At 37.6% G+C, this 26270-nt stretch overlaps 2 protein-coding genes across 2 annotated transcripts; both read left to right on the top strand.

Moving 5' to 3' along the window:
• The first annotated feature begins 2382 nt into the window (after nucleotides 1–2382).
• Nucleotides 2383–24005, top strand: LOC132107086 (TBC1 domain family member 14-like). The gene is made up of 15 exons (XM_059513277.1): nucleotides 2383–2854; nucleotides 3115–3237; nucleotides 6710–7397; nucleotides 8626–8752; nucleotides 12083–12201; nucleotides 12658–12740; nucleotides 12893–13010; nucleotides 13548–13654; nucleotides 14539–14631; nucleotides 14847–14935; nucleotides 15014–15085; nucleotides 20860–20988; nucleotides 21094–21203; nucleotides 21288–21546; nucleotides 22790–24005. Coding segments are annotated over exons 2-10 (1398 nt in total). The 5' UTR covers nucleotides 2383–2854; nucleotides 3115–3176; the 3' UTR covers nucleotides 14849–14935; nucleotides 15014–15085; nucleotides 20860–20988; nucleotides 21094–21203; nucleotides 21288–21546; nucleotides 22790–24005.
• Nucleotides 24006–25470: 1465 nt separating this feature from the next.
• ccl36.1 (chemokine (C-C motif) ligand 36, duplicate 1) lies at nucleotides 25471–26212 on the top strand. Its single transcript, XM_059513290.1, has 3 exons — nucleotides 25471–25619; nucleotides 25881–25992; nucleotides 26098–26212. Exons 1-3 carry the CDS (start codon nucleotides 25544–25546, stop codon nucleotides 26189–26191), a joined length of 282 nt encoding a protein of 93 aa, XP_059369273.1. The 5' UTR covers nucleotides 25471–25543; the 3' UTR covers nucleotides 26192–26212.
• The last annotated feature ends 58 nt before the right edge of the window (nucleotides 26213–26270 follow it).

A 26270-nucleotide genomic window follows, 5' to 3' on the forward strand; every position in this document is an offset into this window, starting at 1 on the left:
CAGTCCAACAAATATTTTTGGCTCTAATATCATCTTATCCATTAATTTTGGTCTGCTTCTAATGGATGTCTAGCATGCCATCTGCCACCTTCAATCTAGCCTGGATGGGTATTTTCCCTCATTTCATTTTGTTACAGATGTTAGCATGAGAAATTACATGTATGCTACATCAGCAGAGTGTGAATTTACAAGTGAAATTTTGGAAAAGTTGCTGTTTTTGGGGAACTCTCAATACTTTGGTTTTCTTGAAAAAAATGTGTGCATTCTTTTTCTGAACCACTTCTGTGGGAATTTTGGTTTAAAGCATTATTGTTGTATATTTTAAGGGGGAATTTGAATGTGGTAATGAAGTAGAAAATTATATCACCCCATTCAACAAAGACCAACAGATACCTTTGGAAAAATCGTTTCCTTAATTGGGCACAAGGATTTAATTTTTTTTAACTTTCTCTGGCATCAAATGTCATAAAAAAAAAAAAAAAGATTAAAAACTATTCATTTAAATGTGCTTATTCCCTTTTACAAGGGAAAAAGTTTGTTTTGTTGACTTGTTCTGAGATACACATTGGGGTAAATTGTGATCTTGTAACATTAAGATCTATAGAGTATTTTATGTATTGGTGCTAATGTTCATACACTACAGTAAAGATGTAATCTTCAAATGTGTGTAAGAAAAAGGCCCATACACTTGGTCTCTCTGAAAGATTTGTGCTTATTTTAACAGAAGCAGGTTGGGCCTTGTTCTTGAGTCTAGCTCGAGACTTTGTTTGTTAAAGTGTGTAATCCAAGACTGTATGGAAAAAGCTTTAGACCATAACCTTGGAGAGATTATTTTGTATGACCCAGTTTGAAACCGCGTTTGTTTGTGTTTCACCACATTATTTCCTCATTGTGGTTGGTTGTGAGAGTTTGATTTATTGTTTTACAGAGATCATACATATCCAGTTCATTGAAATGTATAGTGGTAGAAACAGTGTGAAGGCACAAAATTATTTTACTGTACGCTATAACTGGGTACAGCAGTGCGTATAGACACCTTTATTGGATTTGTATTTAGTTGACAAATAACATGTTCCAATTCAGTTAAATTTTTCCATTTTAACATGCTGACTAATTCCAAAATGCAATTATATATTTGTGGCATTAATTTTTCCAATTATTACCCAAATTACTTTTTGTTCTGTCAAGCACCTTGAGTTAAATATTGCCACCATCCTGAATTGTTACTTGTATTAGTTGGGTTTATGTTAAGAAACTTGTTTATGGTGGGTGGGTGACAGATGACAAAAGCTATTTAGATTTAAGCATTTTAAGAAAATGCATATGTATAGTACATGTGTCTGACAGATAAATATAAAAGAACATCATGCCTGGTTATTTACAGTTAAAGCACTCTCTTAGTTTGAACAGACTCATTTTAAAATTGAAAAGAATGACTTCATTTTTTTTTTTATCTTTCAAATCTAACTCCGTTTGTGAGGTTATGGTTGCCGGAGAAAGATCCGAGTGCACATGTCTATGGGAGACTGAAAAATTGCATTATTTGCATTTTTTTCTAAGGTTTTGGTTTGGAGTACTTTTGGAGAGGATGACTTTCAAGATCTGCAATGTTGTATAACTTCAAATGCAAAACTCTACTGCAACGGCTTCTTAATTGGAGCCCAGCCCTGTATTTTTACTCAGAATACCTGATAAATCGCCAAACCCCAACACAAAGTTGGTTGCATTGTTCTAATGCCATGTACATCTGAGTAAATGATTTTGTTTCATTGTGTTGTTTCTAAACATTAAAAATAAACTTTAAAAAAATCCTAGTTCTTCTTTATTTGTAAACCGCAGGAGAGAGACTTTCTGAAATGTTGATTTATAAAATCACTTCCCAGATAGCTAAATTCTGAATAGGTCACTGCTACACATTAAGCTTTGCCACCGAGCCAGCCTGCTATAACAGAATCAGACCAAGGGAAGTGTGGAACCCGGACCATGAAGACTTTCCAGCACAACTTGTCAAAGAAAAGGACTTTACAAATACTGTAACCTACTTTTTAAAGGATATTCTCAGTGCTTCGAGTATGCCTAACAAGTACATTTGTCTCCTGGTAGTAGTGAAATCAAAGGCTTAAAAATTAAATAATTAAAAAGTTATATCGGTAGCATCGAATGCACACAACTGGCTGAATTCCTGGTAAGCAACTATTTGTATTGTAGATGGTTTTAATGTAGACAGTGCAACTGAAATGCTGCTATTGCTATTTCCAGCCAATGGTCAGGTGCGTTCATTGTAAAAGGGAGATTCACCTTAATCAGCCTGATGCAGGTTTAGGGGTTTGTTTTAGTTACTATAGCAACAGTTTGTCTTCTGGTTACTGATAATAACATACCTCCTACGGTTTCATCTCTTGGATTAAAACTAGCAATAAACCGTATCAACGCACAAAACAAACTTCACACCCTGTGTACACACGACAAGACAAAACTATAATAAATCGGTGAAGAATACAGTATGAGACTGTGGGCAGCTGCGTCGACGGGGAGTGTTGTATTTTGATCGCGTCGCTCAGTGTGTAACGTTACAGTATGTACAGGGCGCTGGAGGTCACTTCCTGATTTACTGACTGCCGACAATACGTCCTAACTATTTCAAAACGCTCTGCCTCTGTTTAAATGACAACGGTTTGCGTGCCTGAAAAGCGACGTTACCCACAAAGGTGAAAGTAGCGATAGTTTTTGACTTTATTTGATGCAGACCAGCACTTCATTCAGTCGTAGCACAGGTGGATTGATCGCTTCGCATGTTTTCCTGCCACATTTATACTGAGGATGTTTTAAAATGGCGGTTGCAGCGTCACAACAGGTAAGATACTTTTCATTATCTTTTATTTCGCTGTCAGCGTTACTCGTGCGCAAATAGAGCTCGAGCCTTTTGCAGTCATACACTTAATGTAACATTTAATGTCTCCTGAACCAGGAACAGCGCAGTTCACAAGAAGGCGAAAAGTTTTGAGTGAAGTTTAGAGTTTCGTCGATTACGTAAATGAAAAGCAGAAGTGCTTGTAAAAGCGGACAGTGTTATAACCGTAATAATAGAAGTGTTTGATGTGTTGTTTATTGGAGGGTCTGGAGTAAAGGCGAGGAGGTGATGGACGCACACACATCCCTCCACCTGCAGCAGGAACATGGCAGAAGCAGAAGAGCTCACGTCCGGGGAAAGCAACACAAAGGGTCAAAGCATTGATGGTAAGTTCAAAGTAACTTTGAAGCCATAACAGCTACATCCTCCAAGCTGTTTGTTAAGGGCCCTGGATGTCAAAATTATTGCACATTAGCATCACTGGCTCTTGAGACAGGGGGGAACAGTGCTCGAGTGTAATCAGATAAAGCTTCAGAAATGTTGACATAAAAAAGGATAGTTAAAAAAAAGAATCTTGTAATGTATAATTATTGTAAAAAAAAATAAATAAAAATGTAATATTGATCAGTTAAACCTATTTTGAACATTGGTGATTACATGTGTATTCTATGCAGTGGGTATTTTGTGTTTATACAGTTGCTAGTAAAGTGCAGTGCTCACCCACTTTTTCAGCATGGTGACAGAAGTGTTTTTCTCATAGGGATTTTTCTAATTTACTGAATATGACCCCCCCCCCCCCCCCCCCCCAAAAAAAAAAAAAAACAGTGTGTGAATCACAACAATACACATTTTGATAATAAGTAATAAAAATAAAATAAAGTATTTGAAAAATAGACAAAATGTGCAAGACTCTATGTAACTTTATGTTTGTTTGAATTAAGAAGTGCTTTAGGGGAGTTAGGAATTAACTATAGAACTATATGCAAATGACTTGGGAATTCTGACAGCAGAAATGCTGGTAATGTTAGACCATACAGCTTCCCAAAAACGAGTCCTCTTTGAGCACTGCCAGAATATATGCGCATGATATACCTCCTCCATCCCACAATTCCTCCAACATAGGTGGAGGATGCTTATTGCCTTATGAGAGAACAACAATTTCATAGTATTTTACAAGCATTATAAGCACATTGTCTCATAGAGTTGTGAAGTAGATCTGTATGGTTTGGAAGAAAGAGCTTATTAATTTTTAAAATAAATTAACTAGATAATTCACATCAGTTCTCTCCGACTACAGGAACGCAGTAACTCAAAAAACTCAAAGACCAAAAATGCATTTGTATGGGCTGGGTCACTTTTGAAATGATGAAAGCACTGTTATTGTTTAAGGTGTGTTTTGGGGCTTTTAAAGTATTGTTGTCCTGTCAATAGCTGCAGTTACTGATTCCACTTTCAATTGTAGATTTCATGGCTTTCTTAAGGCATGTTCTGTCCACAACCGAATAATGGTTTGTAGATTCTATGCACATTTTTTTGTTTCTTTTGTAGTAGATGAGCAGGTGCACACACCTGTGACACACACTGAACCATATTCAGTTGGGGAGGAAGAACCAGTAGAGCTCGTATTATCCATTGCCTCTCCCAATATATATTTTGCAAACGTATCAGGCACAATATAACATCTTGTTCGTCATCTCTTTTGTTTTGAGCTGATGTTCTATTTTCCACTTTGTTTTTGATGTGATGTCCTCTGGTCATATGCACCCCAATCTTTCTCCCTCTATCCTCATTTAGGCAAAGAGCTATTTTTGTCCAATTTTGATGAACAATATTGTCCAAGTTTAATTGATTATCAAGGTTGTTTGAGGACAGCTGTCTCATAGTTGAGTTGGAGGGAGTGTTAACGTGACGTGTCATTGGGTTGTGTTTCTTTTTTTTGTTGTTTTTTTGTCTGGTTTCAGGTTGCTTTCTCTACTCCTGCACACTGAAGTAATGTGATGAGAGGTTGTTGTGTCGTGGTTTTACTGAGGGAAGACTCAGAGAGGTGTTTACCCAGCCATGCACACTGAGTCTTGTCACTCTTCAGAATGTTTTTACCTGGACCATTGACACATGGGGAATGTAGTGTGGGCTGAGAGCACAGATCTGTCACTTAATGGAAAATGAACATGGGCCCAATTTACTAATAATATGAAGTAATTTTCACTATTTATTCTTTTTGACTAATGCTTTGCATTGTTTCATGTTTCAAGGTCGAGGGAAATATATATATACACTCACCTAAAGGATTATTATGAACACCATACTAATACTGTGTGTGACCCCCTTTCGCCTTCAGAACTGCTTTAATTCTACGTGGCATTGATTCAACAAGGTGCTGAAAGCATTCTTTAGAAATGTTGGCCCATATTGATATGATAGCATCTTGCCGTTGATGGAGATTTGTGGGATGCATATCCAGGGCACAAAGCTCCCGTTCCACCACATCCCAAAGATGCTCTATTGGGTTAAGATCTGGTGACTGTGGGGGCCATTTTAGCACAGTGAACTCATTGTCATGTTCAAGAAACCAATTTGAAATGATTCGAGCTTTGTGACATGGTGCATTATCCTGCTGGAAGTAGCCATAAAGGGATGGACATGGTCAGAAACAATGCTCAGGTAGGCCGTGGCATTTAAACGATGCCCAATTGGCACTAAGGGGCCTAAAGTGTGCCAAGAAAACACCCCCCACACCATTACACCACCACCACCAGCCTGCAGAGTGGGAACAAGGCATGATGGATCCATGTTCTCATTCTGTTCACGCCAAATTCTGACTCATCAGACCAGGCAACATTTTTCCAGTCTTCAACTGTCCAATTTTGGTGAGCTCGTGCAAATTGTTGCCTCTTTTTCCTATTTGTAGTGGAGATGAGTGGTACTCGGTGGGGTCTTCTGCTGTTGTAGCCCATCCGTCTCAAGGTTGTGCGTGTTGTGGCTTCACAAATGCTTTGCTGCATACCTCGGTTGTAACGAGTGGTTATTTCAGTCAAAGTTGCTCTTCTATCAGCTTGAATCAGTCGGCCCATTCTCCACTGACCTCTAGCATAAACGAGGCATTTTCACCCACAGGACTGCCGTATACTGGATGTTTTTACCTTTTCACACCATTCTTTGTAAACCCTTGAAATGGTTGTGCGTGAAAATCCCAGTAACTGAGCAGATTGTGAAATACTCAGACTGGCCCGTCTGGGCACCAACAACCATGCCACGCTCAAAATAGCTTAAATCACCTTTCTTTCCCATTCTGACATTCAGTTTGGAGTTCAGGAGATTGTCTTGACCAGGACCACACCCCTAAATGCATTGAAGCAACTGCCATGTGATTGGTTGATTAGATAATTGCATTAATGAAAAATTGAACAGGTGTTCCTAATAATCCTTTAGGTGAGTGTGTGTGTGTGTGTGTGTGTGTGTAATTTCCCCTGAGTTTCTAGGATACAATTGATTTCTGTCCATGTGACCCCAAGATATTTGTAAGATAATTCCATAAGCAGAAATTGTATTTATTGCAAAAATGCTGGACAAATAAAAACAATTTTATTATTATTATTATTATTATTATATTCCTATGGCTTCATTATCAAGTCTGGTGAGTCATAGTAAGATTTTTACTGTCCAATGGTGTTTCTATTGCCAAGCAATCCGTAGAGGTTGTAGGAATGAAATACTGTATGTAATCTGATGCAGTGGAAATAACATTTGTTGGTTCAGAAAAAAGTTTATTTTCTATAAGGAGACAAAACAACCATATGACTTACAGATTAACTCTTTTCTTTATAAGGACTGATTTACTTTTGTTATTTGTCTTTCTAGATTCCCAGGTCTCATCGTTCAGCAAATCTTCACACAAGCAGTGTTTGCCTCTCACCCAAAACCATGTCAACCTTCACATGCCCTCAGACTCTCAGCTGCCGCATGTCTCCCTCAGCTTCAAATCAATCCCTCCCTTCAATAGCACATGTGATGAGGATCGCAGCAGCTTGGCCTCTCAGGACTCTGGAATCCCCACCCTTGAGATTAACCCGCCTGAGCACATTCATGCTCGAGTCACCACTGTTCCACCTCCACATGATGATAATCCAGCAACACTAAACTTGGATGTTTCAGATAACTCCACACTCAAGTCTTCCACCTTCCCACGTTGTGACTTTGATTTGGTCCGCCTTTATGGTGCAAGTGGGCTCTCGAGTGCGGCAGGCAAGGGAACTTTGAACCGCAGTGATGAAATTTCAGTGTGCAGTGTTTCCAGTTTAAGTACTGAGTTTTCTGCCACATTGTCAGTCAGTAATGAGGACTTCCAAGACTTTATGGTTACATCCGAATCCAGCGCCGTTGTTACATTTGAGAATGAAGATGTCTTGCACCGTTGTGACAATTCACTCTCATCTCCTACTGACCTACACGGCAAGCTGAGCAGCCCACAACGGCAACCTGTGGGGGCCTCTACACCACATGAGGCTAGACCCAAGAGACTGGGTCCACTTGCCAGCTTCTTCCACAAGTATTGTAGCATTTGCATTTTTAATGTTGTTAAATTCACACCAAGAAACTACTGATTTGTTCAGTAGTATCATGATTTGCTTATTGTGTAAACTTAATGAAACTTTGCCTTTCAAATAATGTTGCATTATATTATTATTTATAATATTATTTAACTTTTTTAAATCAATTACATTAAAAATGAAAAATAACTTAATTTTATGTTTCAAATTTTTTTTTCATGTGTGTTTCCACTGGAATTCTGCAATACTCTTTGCAACACATTTTCACTTTTCACATTATCATCTAAGCTCTTTCTTTATCCTTGAGTTCTGTCATTTATAACAAAATAGCAACCTAAAATAATCATTTCTGTTTTTTGTTTTTGTTTAGTATAACTAAACCTTGCAACAAACATTTGCAACATCGCAAGTTATTGTTTCCACTGTGATTTTTCATCTTGACTTCACTTTCTATTTCAACTTCTGATAATAGGGTACACTGGTGTTCCTCATCACCGGTGATTTAATTTTCAGATTTTTTTTTACTTCCGGCTATGATATGCAGTATTTGATAAATCTATGATATGACTGATACTTCAGTTTTTTTACACCCATCATTTTCTGTATCACCATCAACTATATCAGTGTCAGTGCTGCTGAAACCCTCATTGATTTGTTTCACAAGCATTTTAGAACCTAAAAAATGGGTTGCAGAACAAAAATGTTCAGACGCCACTGAATAGCGTGGAGTTAAGTGCTCCAAAGTTCTTAAGTGGCTTAGGTCCTTCATAATTTAATAGAGCTCATCACTACCTGGACCTCGGCTTGTACTCTAACAACCACTCAAGTCACTGTCCTTTGTGCTGTGAGTGTTCATTCTCAACTTGTGGCACATGCCTCAGAATTACCTTTCCTTTGATGAGATGGAAAGGTAATTCCATAAAAAGATGATTTCTTTTCATCTATGCAGCACAGCATAGCTTTTGAAGCTTTTCTTAATGTTAAAACGGCTCAAATGTTTGTTCCTTCTGCCTCACTCTCCATTGTAGTGCAGTATTCTTTTCAGTTTCTCCCTTTGTTCTGTTCTGTGTATTTAGTGAAACGTGCTATAATAAAGTGTCTCTTTGTGGAATTCACATTGCTTAAAAATAATGCAAAGGCAAAAAAAAAACCCAAAAACCTTGAAGGTAATTTTCAGAAGACATAGCACTCGGTTAACTCCTTTTATTTCTTTTCTATATTTGTAAGGAGTCTTTTTACTAAGACAATGAAGGAAACGGGTGCACTGGAAGAACAGAGAGAGCCTGGCTGGAAGCTGTTTGGTAAAGTTCCACACAAAGAACTTTCATCCAAAGACTCCAGGAAAATACAAAAGGTACGTTCACACACCTGCACTCATACTAGGTCAAAATGCAATGTACCTGATTTTTGAGTGATTTTTCATGTAGTATGGTTGTGTCAAAATTGTGAAAAAATAAATATAGTTTTCTGTTCAGTGTATAATATAACCTTCATAGAGTATGGCCCTATAGAAAGTCAGAACCAGTCTGCAGGTTTTGGAAGGTTTAGAGTTGCCAGATTTTGCAATTTTTTTTTTAGCTTCAGAATATGTCCAATCTTAGAATATCAAACATGTTTGATATTTTGAGCCAGTTTAGAACGCATGTTGTTGTTTTTTGCCATGCGTCTCCTTGCAATCTTGCTGTTAAGTTGATGTAAAAAATCTGCATCCCATCACTGCTTCATATTTCCGCTTCTCATTTTGGGGAAATCAACCCATGAATGTTTTTCTCAGCTGGACAAAAACATTTTAACAATGAAGCTTTTACATGTTTAAAGATTTATGTATACTAGTTTTAGATTTTTCACTTTGACTCATTATGCATGAATCAAATTCAGAGTTATTCTGATATTGTTTTGAATGGGGCTTTGTTTCCAGTGTAAAGGCCTGCAGTTTACTTTAGGTAATTTGAACCCCATGATTCTTCCTCCCCGTGTCCATCTAGATTTCACCCACATCCAACTCCTCCCTTTATCTCTTGCTTTTGTTCTCTGCAGCTGTAATGGAAGATCGAGGTATTGGGTGACAGGTTTAGAGGTGCTGGTTAATTTAGGCTCTGTAGCAGTGGCTTATAGGAAGACATGAGTTAAGATGAACTCAATATTATGTACTTCTGTCCTGCCTCAGTGTTTTTGACTTTAACCATTGCAATATTCTTCCTGCTGCCATGTACTTTTTTTTAAATGTAAAGTTTTAAAGGAATAAAATGTGTAGTGTGGTTTGACAAAGTTGTTAGGATGTTTCTTGTTATAATTCATTTGAATCAGTGAAAGCTCATGAGAACTGATGACACACAGCAGATTATTTATCATCTTTGTACATGACTCAGACATGCACAGCAGAGCACAGAGCGCACTGATCACATGAGACCGCAGTGCAGAGAGCCTTGTGCTGGAATCAATTAGTATGGCTGCCTGTAAATCATGGATCCTCTCTCAGCACTGTGATGATGACGAGTAGTATTAGCATGCACACACACACCTATGGACACGACAGGAGCACGGGACAGAGTTTGATCCTCTGCACCCCTCTGATATAGAGCCCAGTCAGGTGCACGTTTGTTAGGACGGAGTAATAGAGAGAAAAAGGGCAAGGAAAAACAGTGTCAAGTAACTAAGCAGGAGTGAGACAGCAATAACAGCAGAGGAGCAGGAGCACAGTAGTATCATGCTACTGTTTCTCAGGGTGTGTCCCATATTCCTTGTGGTCTTCCTCTGCTGCTGTGCCTTGTCTTTCGGTCTGCAAGGCACTTAAGCTTGTAGTTGTGGAAGTACAGCAATGGTGTAGAGTTGTGTCTGAAACACTGGATTCTGAATGTCTCAACAGCACTGCAGCGTTCATGGTGAGTTCATGTCGTATTTTTATTTTTTTTATTTTTCCCACTTCCTTTTTTGTTTTCTGTCTGATAAAAAATGAGGAGAATGAGAAGAATATAATAAAGAGCATTTGTAGGGAGGAAATGACGTGGAGAGAGCGATTCTTTTGTTGCAGGTGTACCTGATGTTCATGTGTGAGCACATTTGTTTGTTATTAATTTTTCATTCTGTTTCTTTAGTTTGCTGTCCCACTTTCACTCTTAAAACTAATTAGGAGTTCCTTGTCTCATTTTTTTTTGTGTCCTTCTATTATATACATTTGGCTCAAGTTGGAATGTAGGTCATTTTGTCTAGTTTTATCTCTGAGAGAGTGCAGCGTGGGGGCAAATTAAATATTTATATTCATTCATGAGCGATAGCGTGTGCTTTCTGTATATTAGTGTATAGTTTTTTTAAATTCTTTGGACTATATGGGTCATTCTACAGAATTGGTCCAAACTGCTGTCCCACAACCAAAAAACACATTTAAAAAGCATTTAAGTATTCAAATCTTAGATATTTACTAATATCATTCTGTTCTCTAATGATACCCACAAACATATTTAAAATATTAGTAAGCTTGATATATATAAAATCATTATTTATTGGTTACTTCCAGTTGGGAGGTGGCTGTCTCGAAACGTAAGCCCTAAATTTCAATTTATGAAAATTACATTTAAATATTTTTCCCATTGTTTTTAAAAATATAAAAATATTTTTGATTCTTTTAAAAAGTGTTATTAAAAATTATATATTTTATATATTTTTCTTTGTAAATTCTGAAACTTTATGTAAAAAAATTAATTAAATAAAAATGTATTCTTCATTTGTCACTACCGTAACGATGTATATTTTATTCTATTGGCTGAGATTGAAACAAACTACACCCCTACATTTATGATCAGGAAATGTTTGTGTCTCTCTTAGACTTAAGTTACTTGGGTATATTTTTAGCAATAGCCAAAAAAACATTGTATGGGTCAAAATTATAATTATTCTATTATTCTAATTATTATATTATTCTATTAGGATATTGATTAAAGATCATGTTCCATGAAGATATTTAGTAAATCTCCTACCGTAAATGTATCAAAACTTAATTTTTGATTACTAATATGCATTGCTAAGAATTCATTTGGAGAACTTTAAAGGCGATTTTCTCAGTATTTAAAATGTTCTATTTTTTTTTTTTTTGCACCTTCAGATTCCAGATTTTTAAATAGTTGTATCTCGGCAAATAATGTCTGGTAAACCATACATCAATGGAAAGCTTATTTATTCAGCTTTCAGATTATGTATAAATCTCAATTTTGAAAAACTGACACTTAAGACTGGTTTTTCAGTCCAGGGTCACAAATAGCAAAAAAATATATTTACAATGTAGATGTAAGCAAAAGCTTAATAGGTCAATATAACCCTTCTAGTTAAAATATTATAACTTGAGTTTCGGTAGTGACATTTGGGGAGAGGACAAATATTCCAAATCTTTCTGAAAATACAATATGAGAATTAACTGCGCAATAAATGGGAATGTGTGCCTTGGATATTGTAAAGATTGCATACATACAAATATTTTTGAAATATAAAAAAATTTCAAGCCATCTTTTAAACTCTAACTTTGACTTTGGACCAATTCTGTAGAAAGGCCCTTTTTTTTTTTTTTTTTTTCATGATTGAAATGTGTTAACAGGTGCTATTCATCATAAGATTTATACATTTGCTTTTATACATTATTCATATAATGTGTATACATTTATTCTGTTATTTATTTATCTGTTTATTTATAAAGGAATATGAAGGAAGGAGTGGACAATCTAGCAGTTCCATATCTCCCAAGAAGAATGTAAGAAGGAACCTGGACTTTGAGCCACTTTCAACCACAGCCCTTATACTGGAGAACCGTCCAGCGTAAGTTTTGTTTTTGTACATCTCCTCCGGTCATGAAACCTCATTCCTGTATGATGGGTAGGGGAAAAAAAAGATTAAGTAAATAAATAAAAAACACTTCCATCTTGCATGCAATGTTATGACATGCAGCACAGTTGATATAATAATAATAATTCATTACATTTTATATAGCGCTTTACATTGTCAAGGGTATCTCCTCATCCACCACTAGTGTGCAGCATCCACCTGGATGATGCGACGGCAGCCATAGTGCGCCAGAACGCCCACCACACACCAGCTTACTGGTGGAGAGGAGACAGAGTGATGAAGCCGATCAGTAGACATGGGGATTGATATAGAGCACTAACATTATTTAAAGCATAGGGAATATGGAATAATAAAGGATTTATAGATGTAAAGTGTTTCAAAATGTTTTCTCTCACAAATTATTGGAAGTAATTCTGTATCTGTGTGTAGGAATCTTCCTGCAAAGTCTGAGGAAGAAGCCCAGAAACACAGACAAGAATATGAGGAGATGGTGGCTCAGGCCAAGAAGAGAGGTGACTTTCTTTTCACGCTTTTGTTTGTGTGTCCAGTTTCGTGTGCTCTAGAGGGCGCTGTTGCAAAAGCTGAAATTAAATCCTGTTGAAACAGATTTCCATTTCACTGCCATTCCTCCTCTCTCTCACTGCGTGTATGTGTTTCTATGCAGAGCTGAAAGAGGCCCAGAAACGGAAGAAACAACTAGAGGACAGGTGTAAACATGAGGAAAGCATTGGCAATGCTGCTCTCACCTGGAGTCAGGAGATTTTACCCAACTGGCAAAGCATGTGAGTCTGCACACAAAAATCATTGACACAATATATCACACAAACAAGCATTCTTGACATTCCATATAAATAAATAACAGAAAAACATTCTAAGACTACTAACATTTGGCAAGAGATGTTTTGACCAGTTAGTGAGAGACATGGACTAGAAGTATTTGCTTAGGTGCTCATCTGATACAACTCTGATCCTTGTTATATCCAATGATCTCTCTGCTGTCCCTGTGAATAAAACATAAGAGTGGCTAAAAGTCCTAAAATATGCTTAGAGAGAAAAAAAGATCAAGCAAGCATGTGTGAATTACCCAAAACATTTTTTTTACAGTGTTCGGCAGACATGTTTCTTTTAATATCGAAACTGTAAGTTTATCTGCTTTATGAACCAAGAACAATGAAATAACTGAAATGGTTTATATGGACATCTTAATGCAGTCAAACCTGCCTGGAACTACTTCAGCCGTGTGTTTCCCTGAGAATATTTGCACACATTAGACTTGTTAATTGTCTTGTTTTGCTCTGTCCTTTTCTTCCCCATTCCAGGTGTTCATCCAGGCGGGTGAGGGATTTATGGTGGCAGGGTCTGCCACCCAGTGTGAGGGGCAAAGTCTGGAGTTTAGCGATAGGCAATGAACTGAACATCACAGATGGTAGGAATGGGTTTTATCTATCCTTTATCACATACACACATGATACACACATACTTGATTAAATATGACATAATGTATTTTTAATTCGAAATATATGGATGAAAAATAATTCTAAATATAAAGTCTATCTTTTCTTTTAAGTGTGTATTTTGTGTGTAATAATATAAATGGCTTTGTATCATGGTTTTGTTTTCTTCACTGTGTTTCACAAGCAGTGGCCTGTGGTTTGATTGGTATTTAGTTTGAATCTTTTCTCTGGCATAACAAAAACCCACAAATTGATATCATAAATGCAGTCGTAAACAAGCTTGAGCCTTGTTTTGTGAGAACAGCATATCCAAAGCAAACCATGAAACATGCATTGATGTCATATGCTAATGTTAATGAAGTCATAGGTATTAATAACCAATGCTTTTTTGGTTGTTCACTGTGAGAACTCTGCACCGAAAACTGTTGTGGTTTAAATGTTCTTTTGCAATAGTGATCTGTTGTAATCACGAGTAGAAAAATAAAGATGAACATTTGGAATAGCAACAGATTCTTGACGAGACACAGTTTTACAAGCTGGTTTATTATAATATGAGAATTTTGCTTCACATTTTTGTTGAAATATTCCCTGTATTTAAACACAATGCAGTTATACTTTGTTTTTAAGTGAAGTAAACGGGTGAAATCCCTGGAGCTCAGAAACGCTGAGCAGATATTCAAAAGCAAATTTGATTTGTAAAAACAGTTAGATGTAATAACCTAACTGTATCACTAGGGGGTCTCTTTACAAAGCAAATAGTGATTTTTAGATTTACACATGTACAAACTAAGTTACACAAGTAACTTAAAAAAACATGTAAATAACACCTTATTATTTATGTATGTGTTTTAAACAGAGCTGTATGATATCTGTTTGGCAAGAGCCAAAGAAAAGTGGAATGCCTTCGTTGCCCCAACGGCTGCTGCAGAAACAGAGAATGAAGGTGATTGTTACGCATTTTTCCATTTTTTTTCCAAGCACATGCTACTTTTGTTTCTTTTCTCCCACTTTTGCTGGAATAACTTCTTGAATCTCATATCAACCATTATTTATGTACTTGACATTCTTTTATTATCCTACTCTTTTTGTTTTCTGCTATTTCTCCTCCATCAGCATCCCTTACTGCCCTTTTGTAACTAATTATTGCTCATTTTTCAAATGCAGGATTGTCTCATGCTGATCGAGAGGCCAGTCTTGAACTGATCAAATTAGACATTTCCAGAACCTTTCCCAGTCTCTGTATTTTTCAGCAGGTAAGGTGCATTGCTGTGTCTGGTGTTTTACATCATCTGCTGACAATTGTGTCATTATCTTTTGGACTTTATTTTCAGGGAGGCCCATACCATGATGTATTACACAGCATTCTGGGAGCTTACACTTGCTATCGTCCGGATGTAGGATATGTAAGTCTGGTTTACTATGATATCTAATTGTTTAAATGATGTCTAATATATTTTAAATGTATCCTGTACCACTGCACCTTAACCTCAGTTTGCTTGAGCATTGACTCATATAAAGAGATGTTTACTGTAAAACAGAAACTGACAAAGATGCTGTGTCGTACAGCTGGTTTGCTGGAGTTTAAAGAGTTGTTCTGTTCCAGCTATTATGCACGTAATAAGCAGAGCCTTAGACCTAATTCTGCTGCACATGTGAGAATACCAGAGCAATGTGTGCTGCACAGCCCTCTTACATCCTGCTCACAGACCACAATGTCAATCGTTGGCCAAAGAGCTTTTGCACTTTCACCTCCACAAAGATGCTAGGTGTTCAGTATCGAGTGAGAATCATGCCAAAACCTCACACACACACACAAAATGTGTTTTACTCACACCCAACGATTCACAAACAAACTTAGTGTGGTTTGCAAATACAAAACATCACTCACAAACTAATGCATTTTGTTCTGCAAATAAAAAACGTAGCTATCAAACAAATACAGTACGTTTTACATATACAAAGAAACATATTTCTTCAATGACAAAAATATCCTCCAAGTACAAACTAAAATATTTCAAGTACAAAAAAAAATCCTTCAATTAAAAAAAAATCCTTCAAGTACAAAACAAAATTCTCCAAGTACGAAAAACTGTCACGTGACTTTTGGCACAAATTTTTCGCCTTGCTGATCCACACGCAAATGCCTTCTGATTCACACACATGCTAGTAAACTGTAATGTAATTCGCACTCCACAACAGCAGGTGGCGCTGTTAGTGACTTGCTTGGCGCCGCCACCGACATGGGAACAAAAGAGAAGAAGAAACGCTAGCGTGAGGGACGTTTTGAACACGATGAGCGGCCAACAGGTAAGTTTCCAGTCATTGCTGGTGAAAAATCAGCATGAAGAGGTTTTTATTCGCTATAACAGTCCGTTCCGCGTCCATATCAACGGTCTGTTTTTCATGGCAAGGGTGTGTTTGGACCTCCAAATCAACCCTGGTCTTCTCCTGCTAGTGTCTAATAGTGATGGCAAAATCGAGGCCTCGTGAACCAATGAAACAGTTGAACCAAATGTGCCATATTGTTTCGAGGCTTCGTATCAATCCGACACCCGTCTCAACGGTGACACCTAGTGGTCACTTGCAGGTGTTGATCTGAAACAACCTTGACGAGCCATTAAAAAAATGTGTTGTTTTTTTATTATTATAATGTTCTAATATGTGAAGCTTGTAATCTATAGGCTCCTCACTGTGCATAATGTTATTTTGGTCATGAAAAATGAATATTAATGAAAGAAATCAAGCCACAATGTCTCACTTTTTTAGAGATTTTTATTCAAAAATATTAATTTATCTGCTGTGGAAGGACTTAGCCTACTTCTTTTTTTTTACAGATAATTTCTCCAGCCTTTGAAAAAATCCTCTCACAAGGGACACTTGTTGCTGGGATACAAAGATATTTTTTTGCAAGGACATACAAATGAGGAAAGATTACTGCTCTCTCTTTCCAGTAAGTTAGTAGATCATGAGTTCTGGGCAAATACGCATCGTTGATGTATTTTTTCACTTCCACTGTGGCATCAGCTGTAGCATTGTGTATCATCTTGGTTTGATGGATGCGAGTATCAAAAAGTTCCCATAAACTGTCCTGTGTTTCTACTGGTGTTGATGTTGATGGTGATGGTGATGGTGATGATGATGATGATGGGTGTGATGTTGACATTTCTGGGTCTGAATAAAAATGAAAACAGCAATTAGTAACAAATCCTAAACTGACGGCATATATGAAGGATATATTATATTACATGATTCAGATTCCATAACATAACACAGACTGAAACTGCTCACCAGGATTTGTGTTTGAACGCATCAGTGAAGCACACTCCAGTGTGATATGCTTTTCAGCTTCCTGGGCTTTGGCAGCATTTCCAAATGCCACATTTTTGAACCTTGGGTCCAGCAGTGTAGCCAATGCCAAGGCTCTAAAACTCTCATAACCTCCACATCTGGAGTGCAGACCTTCTTGCAGATGTGAGCCTATGAGCCAAAACAGGAGAAACACATATTTATAATAATGACAATAATATGACAGTTATGGCCAATCACATGGGTAGTATGGTCATTGTGGCCAACCTAATTGAACAGTTGATTCCTGCGTTGCATTTCCTTTTTTCTGTGCAAGCTTGTGCTGCAACATCCTGTACAGTGGTATAAGCTTTGAAGCAGACACTCTCTTTTCCTCTGACATCTCTGTTGTTGCGAGTTTGAATGGTTGCAGTATTGACAATGATTGTTCAATAATGTCATAATCAATACTTGTCAGGGGAGCAGTATCATTGTTTAAGTTGGAAAGTGCAGTAGCCACTGGTTCACGTTGGTCATACAAGCGCTGTAGCATGTCAAATGTGCTGTTCCATCTCGTGTCAACCTCCTGTATCAGTTTCAGAGTTGGTCTCCCCACTATCTTTCTGGCCTTCTGGCGTATTTCATTGATGACTGGGGTTTGATCTAGTGCCTTTTTCACAATCAAATTTAAAGTATGAGCAAAACATGGGACATGGCGAAGGTGGAGTAGCTGGGCACTTAGGATCATGTTAGATGCATTGTCAGTCACCATGCACTGAACTTTGGAGGTTATTCCCCACTCAGCCATTAGCAAGGCTTTAGCCTCCATGAGATGCTGGGCTGTGTGGGTTTGGTAAAACCTCCTTACACCCAGTACAACAGTTGCCATTTTTGCCTCTGGTGTTATGTAATGGCAAGTCACACCAAGATATCCATCCATATTAATGGAGGACCACATGTCAGCTGTAAGGCTAACAAATTTGGCCTTTTGTAGGTCCTCCATTGTCTTCTCCTTGGCTTTGTTGTACTTTTCGCTGACCATTATTTTAAGCACCTTCCGGGATGGGAGGACATAGCTTGGATCAAGCTTGTTCACAAATGCCCTGAATCCCTCATCGTCCACAATGGTGAAGGGCTGCAGATCCTTCACCACCATGTTTATAAGAGCCTCATCCAATTCCCTCTGTCTGACTAAGGGGAAGTCGTGGCCTGGTGGTCTCGGGCCGGCAGGAATTGTGGGTGGGGGGAGTGCATGTACAGTTCTCTCACCACCCTCAATACCACAACTTAGGTGCCCTTGAGCAAGGCACCGAACCCCCAACTGCTCCCCGGACGCCGCAGCATAAATGGCTGCCCACTGCTCCGGGTGCGTGTTCACAGTGTGTGTGTGTGTGTTCACTGCTCTGTGTGTGTGCACTTCGGATGGGTTAAATGCAGAGCACAAATTCTGAGTATGGGTCACCATACTTGGCTGAATGTCAAGTCACTCACTCACTTTTAAAAGACAAGACAAAACATACTTTCAGACAAATACATTGGAAAAATACAGCTTCAATTAGTGCACATCTATTAAAAGTATAGCCTACTGGTTCATTATTTGGAAACCTTCCAGTGTTTATAATCAGTGCTTTATATAACTTATAAACTTTATAAACAGTGTCCCAAAAGGTTGTAATTATATTTCAATTATAATTATATCCCAAACAATGCATACCTTGCTTAGATGGCCCAGCAGTGTCAGTAGCAGGCCTAGGTACAGGGGGAATGCCATCCTCTGCACCCTGCAAAATGGCAGGATGAGTGCTCCTCAAATGGCGCATCATGGATGATGTATTGTTGCAGTAGGCTAGCTGCCGATCACAATACACACATCTCACTTTATTTGGGGTTTCTAAATGGAAATGCTCCCACACCACAATCATTACATTTTCTTTAAGCGCAATCTTGTATTAATCGTGTGTCAATATTTGAGGTCTCTATCTCTAATGGTCATGAAGATATTAAGAATAAAGCAAAGTGTAGTTTTTGGTCATTTTACTGGTCATGTTCAGTTACACCAGTATTTTTGACCTCATACATTTTTCCCCTTTTCCCCTCTTTCTAGGAACTGCTTGCACAAACAATGTTAGAGAGAATCCACACACGGCTCCAGCATATTGTCTGTCAGCAACCCCTTGACCTGGATTACCTGGCATTTGTGTGTTTCAGGAGGCTGTTCTTTTTAGTGCTGCCTCTAACCAGGTTCTCATCCCAAAAGGCATTTTAGATGCACTCACAGAGCTGCACAAGTTGGTTAAGAAAGAGAAAACCAGGTCCCATAGTAAAAAAAAAAAAAAGAGAGAAAGATATATATATTTTTTTTTTCCGGTTGTTCCAACCCCCCAGATCTTTTAAGATTGTATTCACTGCCGCTGGCAGTCCTAACACGGGGCATGTCTGCTGGTCTGATTTGATTAAACAGAGAAAAATCAAACATTAGACCACCTCACTGATTCAGAAATATTTATTTGTGTAACTGTAACATCTCTTACCAACCAGTTATTAGCAGGGGCACTGTTCTGTACATAAATGTTCTTTTTGTATTTGTGCTACAATTGCATTGAATCAGGTCCTTTGCTCTTCATCTGTTGATGAGATGTTGCTGCAGCCACTTTCCTGGATTCTGACTGATTTGACATGGAATGAAGCCTCTATATTCTATTAGACACTAGCAGGAGAAGACCAGGGTTGATTTGGAGGTCCAAACACACCCTTGCCATGAACAGATCGTTGATATGGACGCGGAACGGACTATTTTCTTTAGCGGAAGCAATACAATCGTTTTTGAAATCAATAAACTCATTTTTAAATCAATATTTTGTCAAATTATTTATTTATTTTGTAGGTAGCAATGTAATAAGTGGGACCATGTATAGCGTGGCGGTTTTTATAGCGAATAAAAACCCCTTCATGCTGATTTTTCACCAGCAATGACTGGAAACTTCCCTTTTGGCCGCTCATCGTTTTCAAAACGTCCCTCACGCTAGCGTTTCTTCTTCTCTTTTGTTCCCATGTCGGTGGCGGCGCCAAGCAAGTCGCTAACAGCGCCACCTGCTGTTGTGGAGTGCGAATTACATTACAGTTTACTAGCATGTGTGTGAATCAGAAGGCATTTGCGTGTGGATCAGCAAGGTGGAAAATTAGTGCCAAAAGTCACGTGACAGTTTTTCGTACTTGGAGAATTTTGTTTTGTACTTGAAGGATTTTTTTTTTAATTGAAGGATTTTTTTTTGTACTTGAAAGATTTTAGTTTGTACTTGGAGGATATTTTTGTCATTGAAGAAATATGTTTCTTTGTATATGTAAAACGTACTGTATTTGTTTGATAGCAAGGTTTTTATTTGCAGAACAAAATGCATTAGTTTGTGAGTGATGTTTTGTATTTGCAAACCACACTTTTTTGTTTGTGAATCATTGGGTGTGAGTAAAACACTTTTTGTGTGTGTGTGTGAGGTTTTGGCATGATTCTCACTCCATAGGTTCAGGTCGTATTATAAAATTTGAGAACATATTTTACGTTTCTGTTAATGTTACTTAATCAAACAGCTTCACTGGTATGACACAACAATTTTTAATTCAAATATCTCCAATGAATTTTAGATGCCAAGTTTAGAAAAATCCTTTGGAAAAAGAAAAACTTTAATTTGTTACTATTATGTGACTAACACATACAGTACACTACTGGTCAAAGAATAATATCTGTTAAAATGTTTTGAAATAAGTCTCTTTTGCTCACTGTGGCTGTATTTATATGATCAAAACTAGAGTAAAAACATCACAAAATCTTAATTATTCCAAAGTTTTTAAAGATGAATTCTCATTTATGTATCTCTGTTATGTGTTTGTTGTGTAGGTGCAGGGAATGTCCTTTATAGCAGCAGTGTTGATTCTCAACATGGACACTGCTGATGCCTTCATTGCATTTGCCAATTTGTTGAACAAGCCTTGTCAAATGGCTTTCTACAGAGTGGACCACAGCCTTGTGAGTTTTTATGAGGAGTCTTAAGTCTTTTTAAATTGTGCGATCGAGGAAAAAATAGTTGTTATTCAAGACTTTTCATATGCTCCTGTCATTTTTCTTTCTTAGATGTTGACATACTTTGCAGCATTTGAAGTGTTCTTTGAAGAAAATCTACCCAAGCTCTTTGTACACTTTAAAAATAACAGCCTGTCCTCTGATATTTATTTAATTGACTGGTAAGTGAGATACTTTAAGTCCTGTCAGAAATTTGCCCCTGAGGTACAGATTTATTTATCATAGATCTGCTTTTGTCTGTGTAGGATCTTCACCTTGTACAGTAAATCTCTCCCGCTGGACATTGCGTGTCGAGTGTGGGATGTGTTCTGTCGTGATGGCGAGGAATTTCTCTTCCGCACAGCTCTGGGGATTCTGCGTCTTTACGAGGACATCCTCACACACATGGACTTCATCCACATCGCTCAGTTCCTGACGCGCCTGCCGGACGACATCTCTGCTGACGAGATCTTCTCCAGCATAACCACCATCAACATGAACAGCAAGAACAAGAAATGGGCTCAAGTGAGCATCTTTCTCTAAACAATCATAAAAACACATAACATGCATTTAAATGAATAGTTGTTAAACAGTATTATATGAAAGTGACATGACATTCAGCCAAGTATGGTGACCCATACTCAGAATTCGTGCTCTGCATTTAACTCATCCACAGTTCACACACAGAGCAGTGAACACACACACACACACACACACACTGTGAACACACACCCAGCAGTGGGCAGCCATTTTTATCCCGGGGAGCAGTTGGGGGTTCGGTGCCTTGTCCAAGGGCACCTCAGTTGTGGTATTCCCGGCCCAAGACTCTCTAACCACTAGGCCATGACTTCCCCTTTTATCCAATCAACAATACATTTAAAAATATTGTTACATTCAGCAGCCATTACTCCAGTCTTCAGCATCATTTTGTGCTAAAAAAAAACATATTCAGACTTTTTCTTTTAATATTTTTGTGCACTTCATAAACCACAATGAAAAAGCAGACACTAGATTTGTAATAACTGCAAATTAAAAAAATAATAATTTTAAAGCATTTTAGCATAAGGCTGCACATAAAGTGTGAAAAAAAATCAGAGGGTCTAAATACTTTCTGAATTATATTTTAGTTAGAAAAGGATTAAATGTTATATATACAAGAATGATACAATGCTGTTCATATTTAAATTGTTTCCACTATATATATACAGTACAGACCAAAAGTTTGGACACACCTTCTCATTCAAAGAGTTTTCTTTATTTTCAAGATTCAAGATTCACACTGAAGGCATCAAAACTATGAATTAACACATGTGGAATTATATACATAACAAAAAAGTGTGAAACAACTGAAAATATATCATATTCTAGGTTCTTCAAAGTAGCCACCTTTTGCTTTGATTGCTGCTTTGCACACTCTTGGCATTCTCTTGATGAGCTTCAAGAGGTAGTCACCTGAAATGGTCTTCCAACAGTCTTGAAGGAGTTCCCCGAGAGATGCTTAGCACTTGTTGGCCCTTTTGTCTTCTGTCTGCGGTCCAGCTCACCCCTAAACCATCTGGATTGGGTTCAGGTCCGGTGACTGTGGAGGCCAGGTCATCTGGCGCAGCACCCCATCACTCTCCTTCTTGCTCAAATAGCCCTTGATGCCTTCAGTGTGACTCTACAATTTGCATAGTCATTTTTGAAATGTTTGAATGAGAAGGTGTGTCCAAACTTTTGGTCTGTACTGTATATACACACACACTTTCTCTTTCTTTTGTACCTCTAGGTTCTTCAGGCTTTGCAGAAAGGACAAGACCGGGGCAGTCCACTACTGAAACACTAAGGATGCATCCTCATGTCTTCTCTTCCACCTCACAGAGACGAAGAGAGAAACTCTTGTTGACCCTGCATACCTCTGGTACCACATCAGAAAATCTCAGTTCCAGTCATACATGTCTAGTCCCATACAAACTGATGCGTGGGAATACTAACTGACCTCACAGGGCTGGAACGGAGGCAACACATCACGTGAATGTACACTCCCAACTCACAATGAGTGTGGCAGTGTGTGAGTTTTTGAAGATCTAAATGATTTAATGTCTCTGTCCTTTCATTACTTTCAACCTTCACTCTTTCTCTTCTGCTTTATCCCTCAGCTTAAACAAGGCATTTCCATTCACGCAAAATACAATAATAGAGATTTTGCTGTGGTTTCTGAGATGGAAGCATATTGACTTGAAATGAGATTGTTGACAGTCTAACTGTACTTTTTTCTTGGTGGACTCTGAGTATCCTTCAAAATCCTGGAATCTCAAATGTAGTGTTAGTTTAAATAACTAGAATTGCACAAGTCATGACGAGTTTTTGTTTGCTAGGATTCAAAGTTAGTGAATTCCAACATTGTTTCTAAGACCTTTTGTATACTTTCAGTTTAAGTTTCTTTTTAAAGAACTATTATTTATTATTCCTCTTATTCCCTGTAATCTGTATTTCTGTTCTCTGTATTACAAATGTCTTTATTCAGAGATTTGAGTGAACACTGTTTGTGGAATTGTTACTGGATTCTCGCTCCCCTTTTTTCTCTCTCTCTCATTTATTTATATATTTTTATATAGGAAGTGTTATGCCAGTCTTAAACCAAACATGCTGAAATACTAGCATTTCAGTTCATGCCTACAGAACAAGGATTTTAGCATAATGTATGTGGCTTTGACAGTTTGGTGCAGCTTGGGTCTCATGGTGGTTGAAGTGTTGAAAAGAAGCTAGGTTGACTGTGTTCATAGATGGTGGTGGTTTTCTGTCATACGGCTCATCTCAGCATTATGCTTGGTGTTACATTTTGCAGTAAATTATTCTTGGCGCTCAACACTTCATCAAATTGAGATTAAAATCAGACAAAATCTTATTATTCAGAATCTATGAAATACCATGCAGTAATACTTCCTATTCTTTACTTGTTTCATGCAAACATGCAGTTAACTGGCCTAAAAAGTTTAGAGGAGTAAAAGACATTTTAGTAAAATATATTTCACTGTGAAATATTGACAGTATCATGTTAAACATCCAGATGTTTATTTATTATCTTGATTAGAACTCATGGTAAAGTTGATGGATTATTATTTTTGTTAAGGGGGGGGGGGGGGGGGGGGTACCTAATTTCATATCCTCTGAGAGTGTAAGCGTGTATACTGTGTGTACACATGGTAATATGTAAACAAGCTATGAAGGTACCAGAATATTATCAGATATTATCAAGATAATGTGGTGATATTTCACGGCTTTGTGATCACTGTGATCAAAGGAAAACCTCCCACCTTTTTGTGGTCTAAACCAAACCACTGCAATAAGCTGCTTTGAAAATATATACTTTTTTTTTCGTCTTTACTGTGCTCTGCCATTTCATGTTTCGTTTCTTTTTCATTACCATACAGGAACAGAACTTGTTTTGTGTTAATGTTGGCTGTTTATTATTATTATTATTATTATAATCTGATTATTCATTGCCTCAGTTTTAAAATATTTATATATCTGGGGGACATTTACCAGGAGCTTTAAGGAAATGGCCTTCTTTTTTGCTTTGAATACAAAGTTATGAAAGAACTTATGCACATAACTCAGAAAAAGAGCTTAAAAGACTTACATGTCCAGTGCATTCAGCTGTTTGAGTTCATGTACAATAAAAAGAGTGAAGACAATCTCAGTTGTAATGGCTGAGATGACGTGTGTGTGTGTGTGTGTGTGCGCGCACGTGTAAACAACTTCATGTTATATTGTGAGTACTTGAGAATCACCATAAACAATTCATTCTGTTCAGAAGAGCATAGGCCATCCAGGACTAGGGGAAATGTTAATAATGAAGTACAGTAATGTTATTGTGCAATGTATTTATTATGTTAGTGTTTTATGTGGGAACTGACAGAATTAGTCTGTAAGATGAAAGCAGCAGGGTGTTCAATGTTATGAATAACTGGCCAGTCCAAACTATTTAATGTTAGCGTTTTGTTCATCTATATCGACACTGTATGAGCATTCAAATGTGTGCAGACTGTATGCATGCAATCCCACACTTACTGAAGCTTTCAGAAGTTATTTGAGCAAGCACTGATGCAGCTCACACAACACGCTTTGACCTGTCTGTATTCTTATGTGTTTGTCCTTCTGTCCAAAAAATGCTGCCTTTGCTTTTGTTGTCAATATACAGATGATATAGAAATAAAGTTGTATATATTCGTGGTCCATTGACTCTTCACTTCATTAGTGTTCACACTGAGAATAATGGCACTCTAGACTAAGATGGTGAGTCATACACGAGGTGCAGTTTTGCTACATAAAATAACCACAAAGCTGTTTCCTGTAAGACTTATGAGAACTTTTTTTCAGTTGTGATCACTGTGGAATATTTTCTTACCTATAACCTTCCCCCATACCCAAACCACACTTGCCCCCTCCCCTTCTACCTTTAAAAGCTATAGGGTAAAGCTTGTAGGACATTATCCAGTTGATAACAGCTTTATCTCAAGAAGAAGAAGAATCTGCAGCTATGCGTCAGTATTATCTTTGTCTTTTTATTGGTCTTCTGGCGGTTGCATTCCTCCAGTCTGGTGTAAGGGGCAACAGTAAGTCACCCTAAAACTCATTTATTTGTTCAGTTCTGTGAATAAAAATGTGTGTGTGTATGTATGTATGTATATATATATATATATATATATATATATATATATATAAAACACTTTATCAGTGTGGTAAAACTTATTTCCAAGGGTGAGTTAGAAATCTAACGCTTTTTCTTAACAGCAATTTATCTGTTTACATTTAGGTGTTTTATGTTAAAATATTAATAAACCGATTTATTACATAAATTATATTTTTCAACACAGATGCCAATTTACCATCTGAATGCTGTTTTAATCATTATGGGAGAAAACTCCCCATTGCTAAAATTGATTCCTACATAGAGACAAGAGTGGAATGCACCAAACCCGGAGTCATGTGAGTTTTAATTTATCATATTCATAACAATTCTAACAGTGAAAATCTATTATACTGTGTTTGTAAGATTTCTGTGTGGAGTAACTGATCTTTTCTTACTACCAGTTTTGTCACAAAGAAGGGTTATCGTATCTGCGTGGATCCTCAGCTGAGCTGGGTGAGGAGTGCCATGAAAGCAGTCGATGAGCGTGATCTTTAGTGATGCTGCTGTGGTGATGATCAGTATGCTCAAAGGAACACTTTTCTGTTTCTTAAGTGAAGTATTAGCTCAGTAATTC

The sequence above is a fragment of the Carassius carassius genome, chromosome 2, assembly GCF_963082965.1.
Source record: "Carassius carassius chromosome 2, fCarCar2.1, whole genome shotgun sequence".
In the NCBI taxonomy this organism is placed as follows: Eukaryota; Metazoa; Chordata; class Actinopteri; order Cypriniformes; family Cyprinidae; genus Carassius; species Carassius carassius.

Bases quoted from the DNA above. Each gene is read 5' to 3' on its own strand.
- ccl36.1 (XM_059513290.1), top strand. From the start codon at position 25,544: ATGCGTCAGTATTATCTTTGTCTTTTTATTGGTCTTCTGGCGGTTGCA. The intron at 25,620-25,880 runs GTAAGTCACCCT...TTTTCAACACAG, and splicing joins GTCTGGTGTAAGGGGCAACA to ATGCCAATTTACCATCTGAA. The intron at 25,993-26,097 runs GTGAGTTTTAAT...TCTTACTACCAG, and splicing joins TGCACCAAACCCGGAGTCAT to TTTTGTCACAAAGAAGGGTT.
- LOC132107086 (XM_059513277.1), top strand. From the start codon at position 3,177: ATGGCAGAAGCAGAAGAGCTCACGTCCGGGGAAAGCAACACAAAGGGT. The intron at 3,238-6,709 runs GTAAGTTCAAAG...TTGTCTTTCTAG, and splicing joins AAAGGGTCAAAGCATTGATG to ATTCCCAGGTCTCATCGTTC. The intron at 13,655-14,538 runs GTAGGAATGGGT...TGTTTTAAACAG, and splicing joins TGAACTGAACATCACAGATG to AGCTGTATGATATCTGTTTG.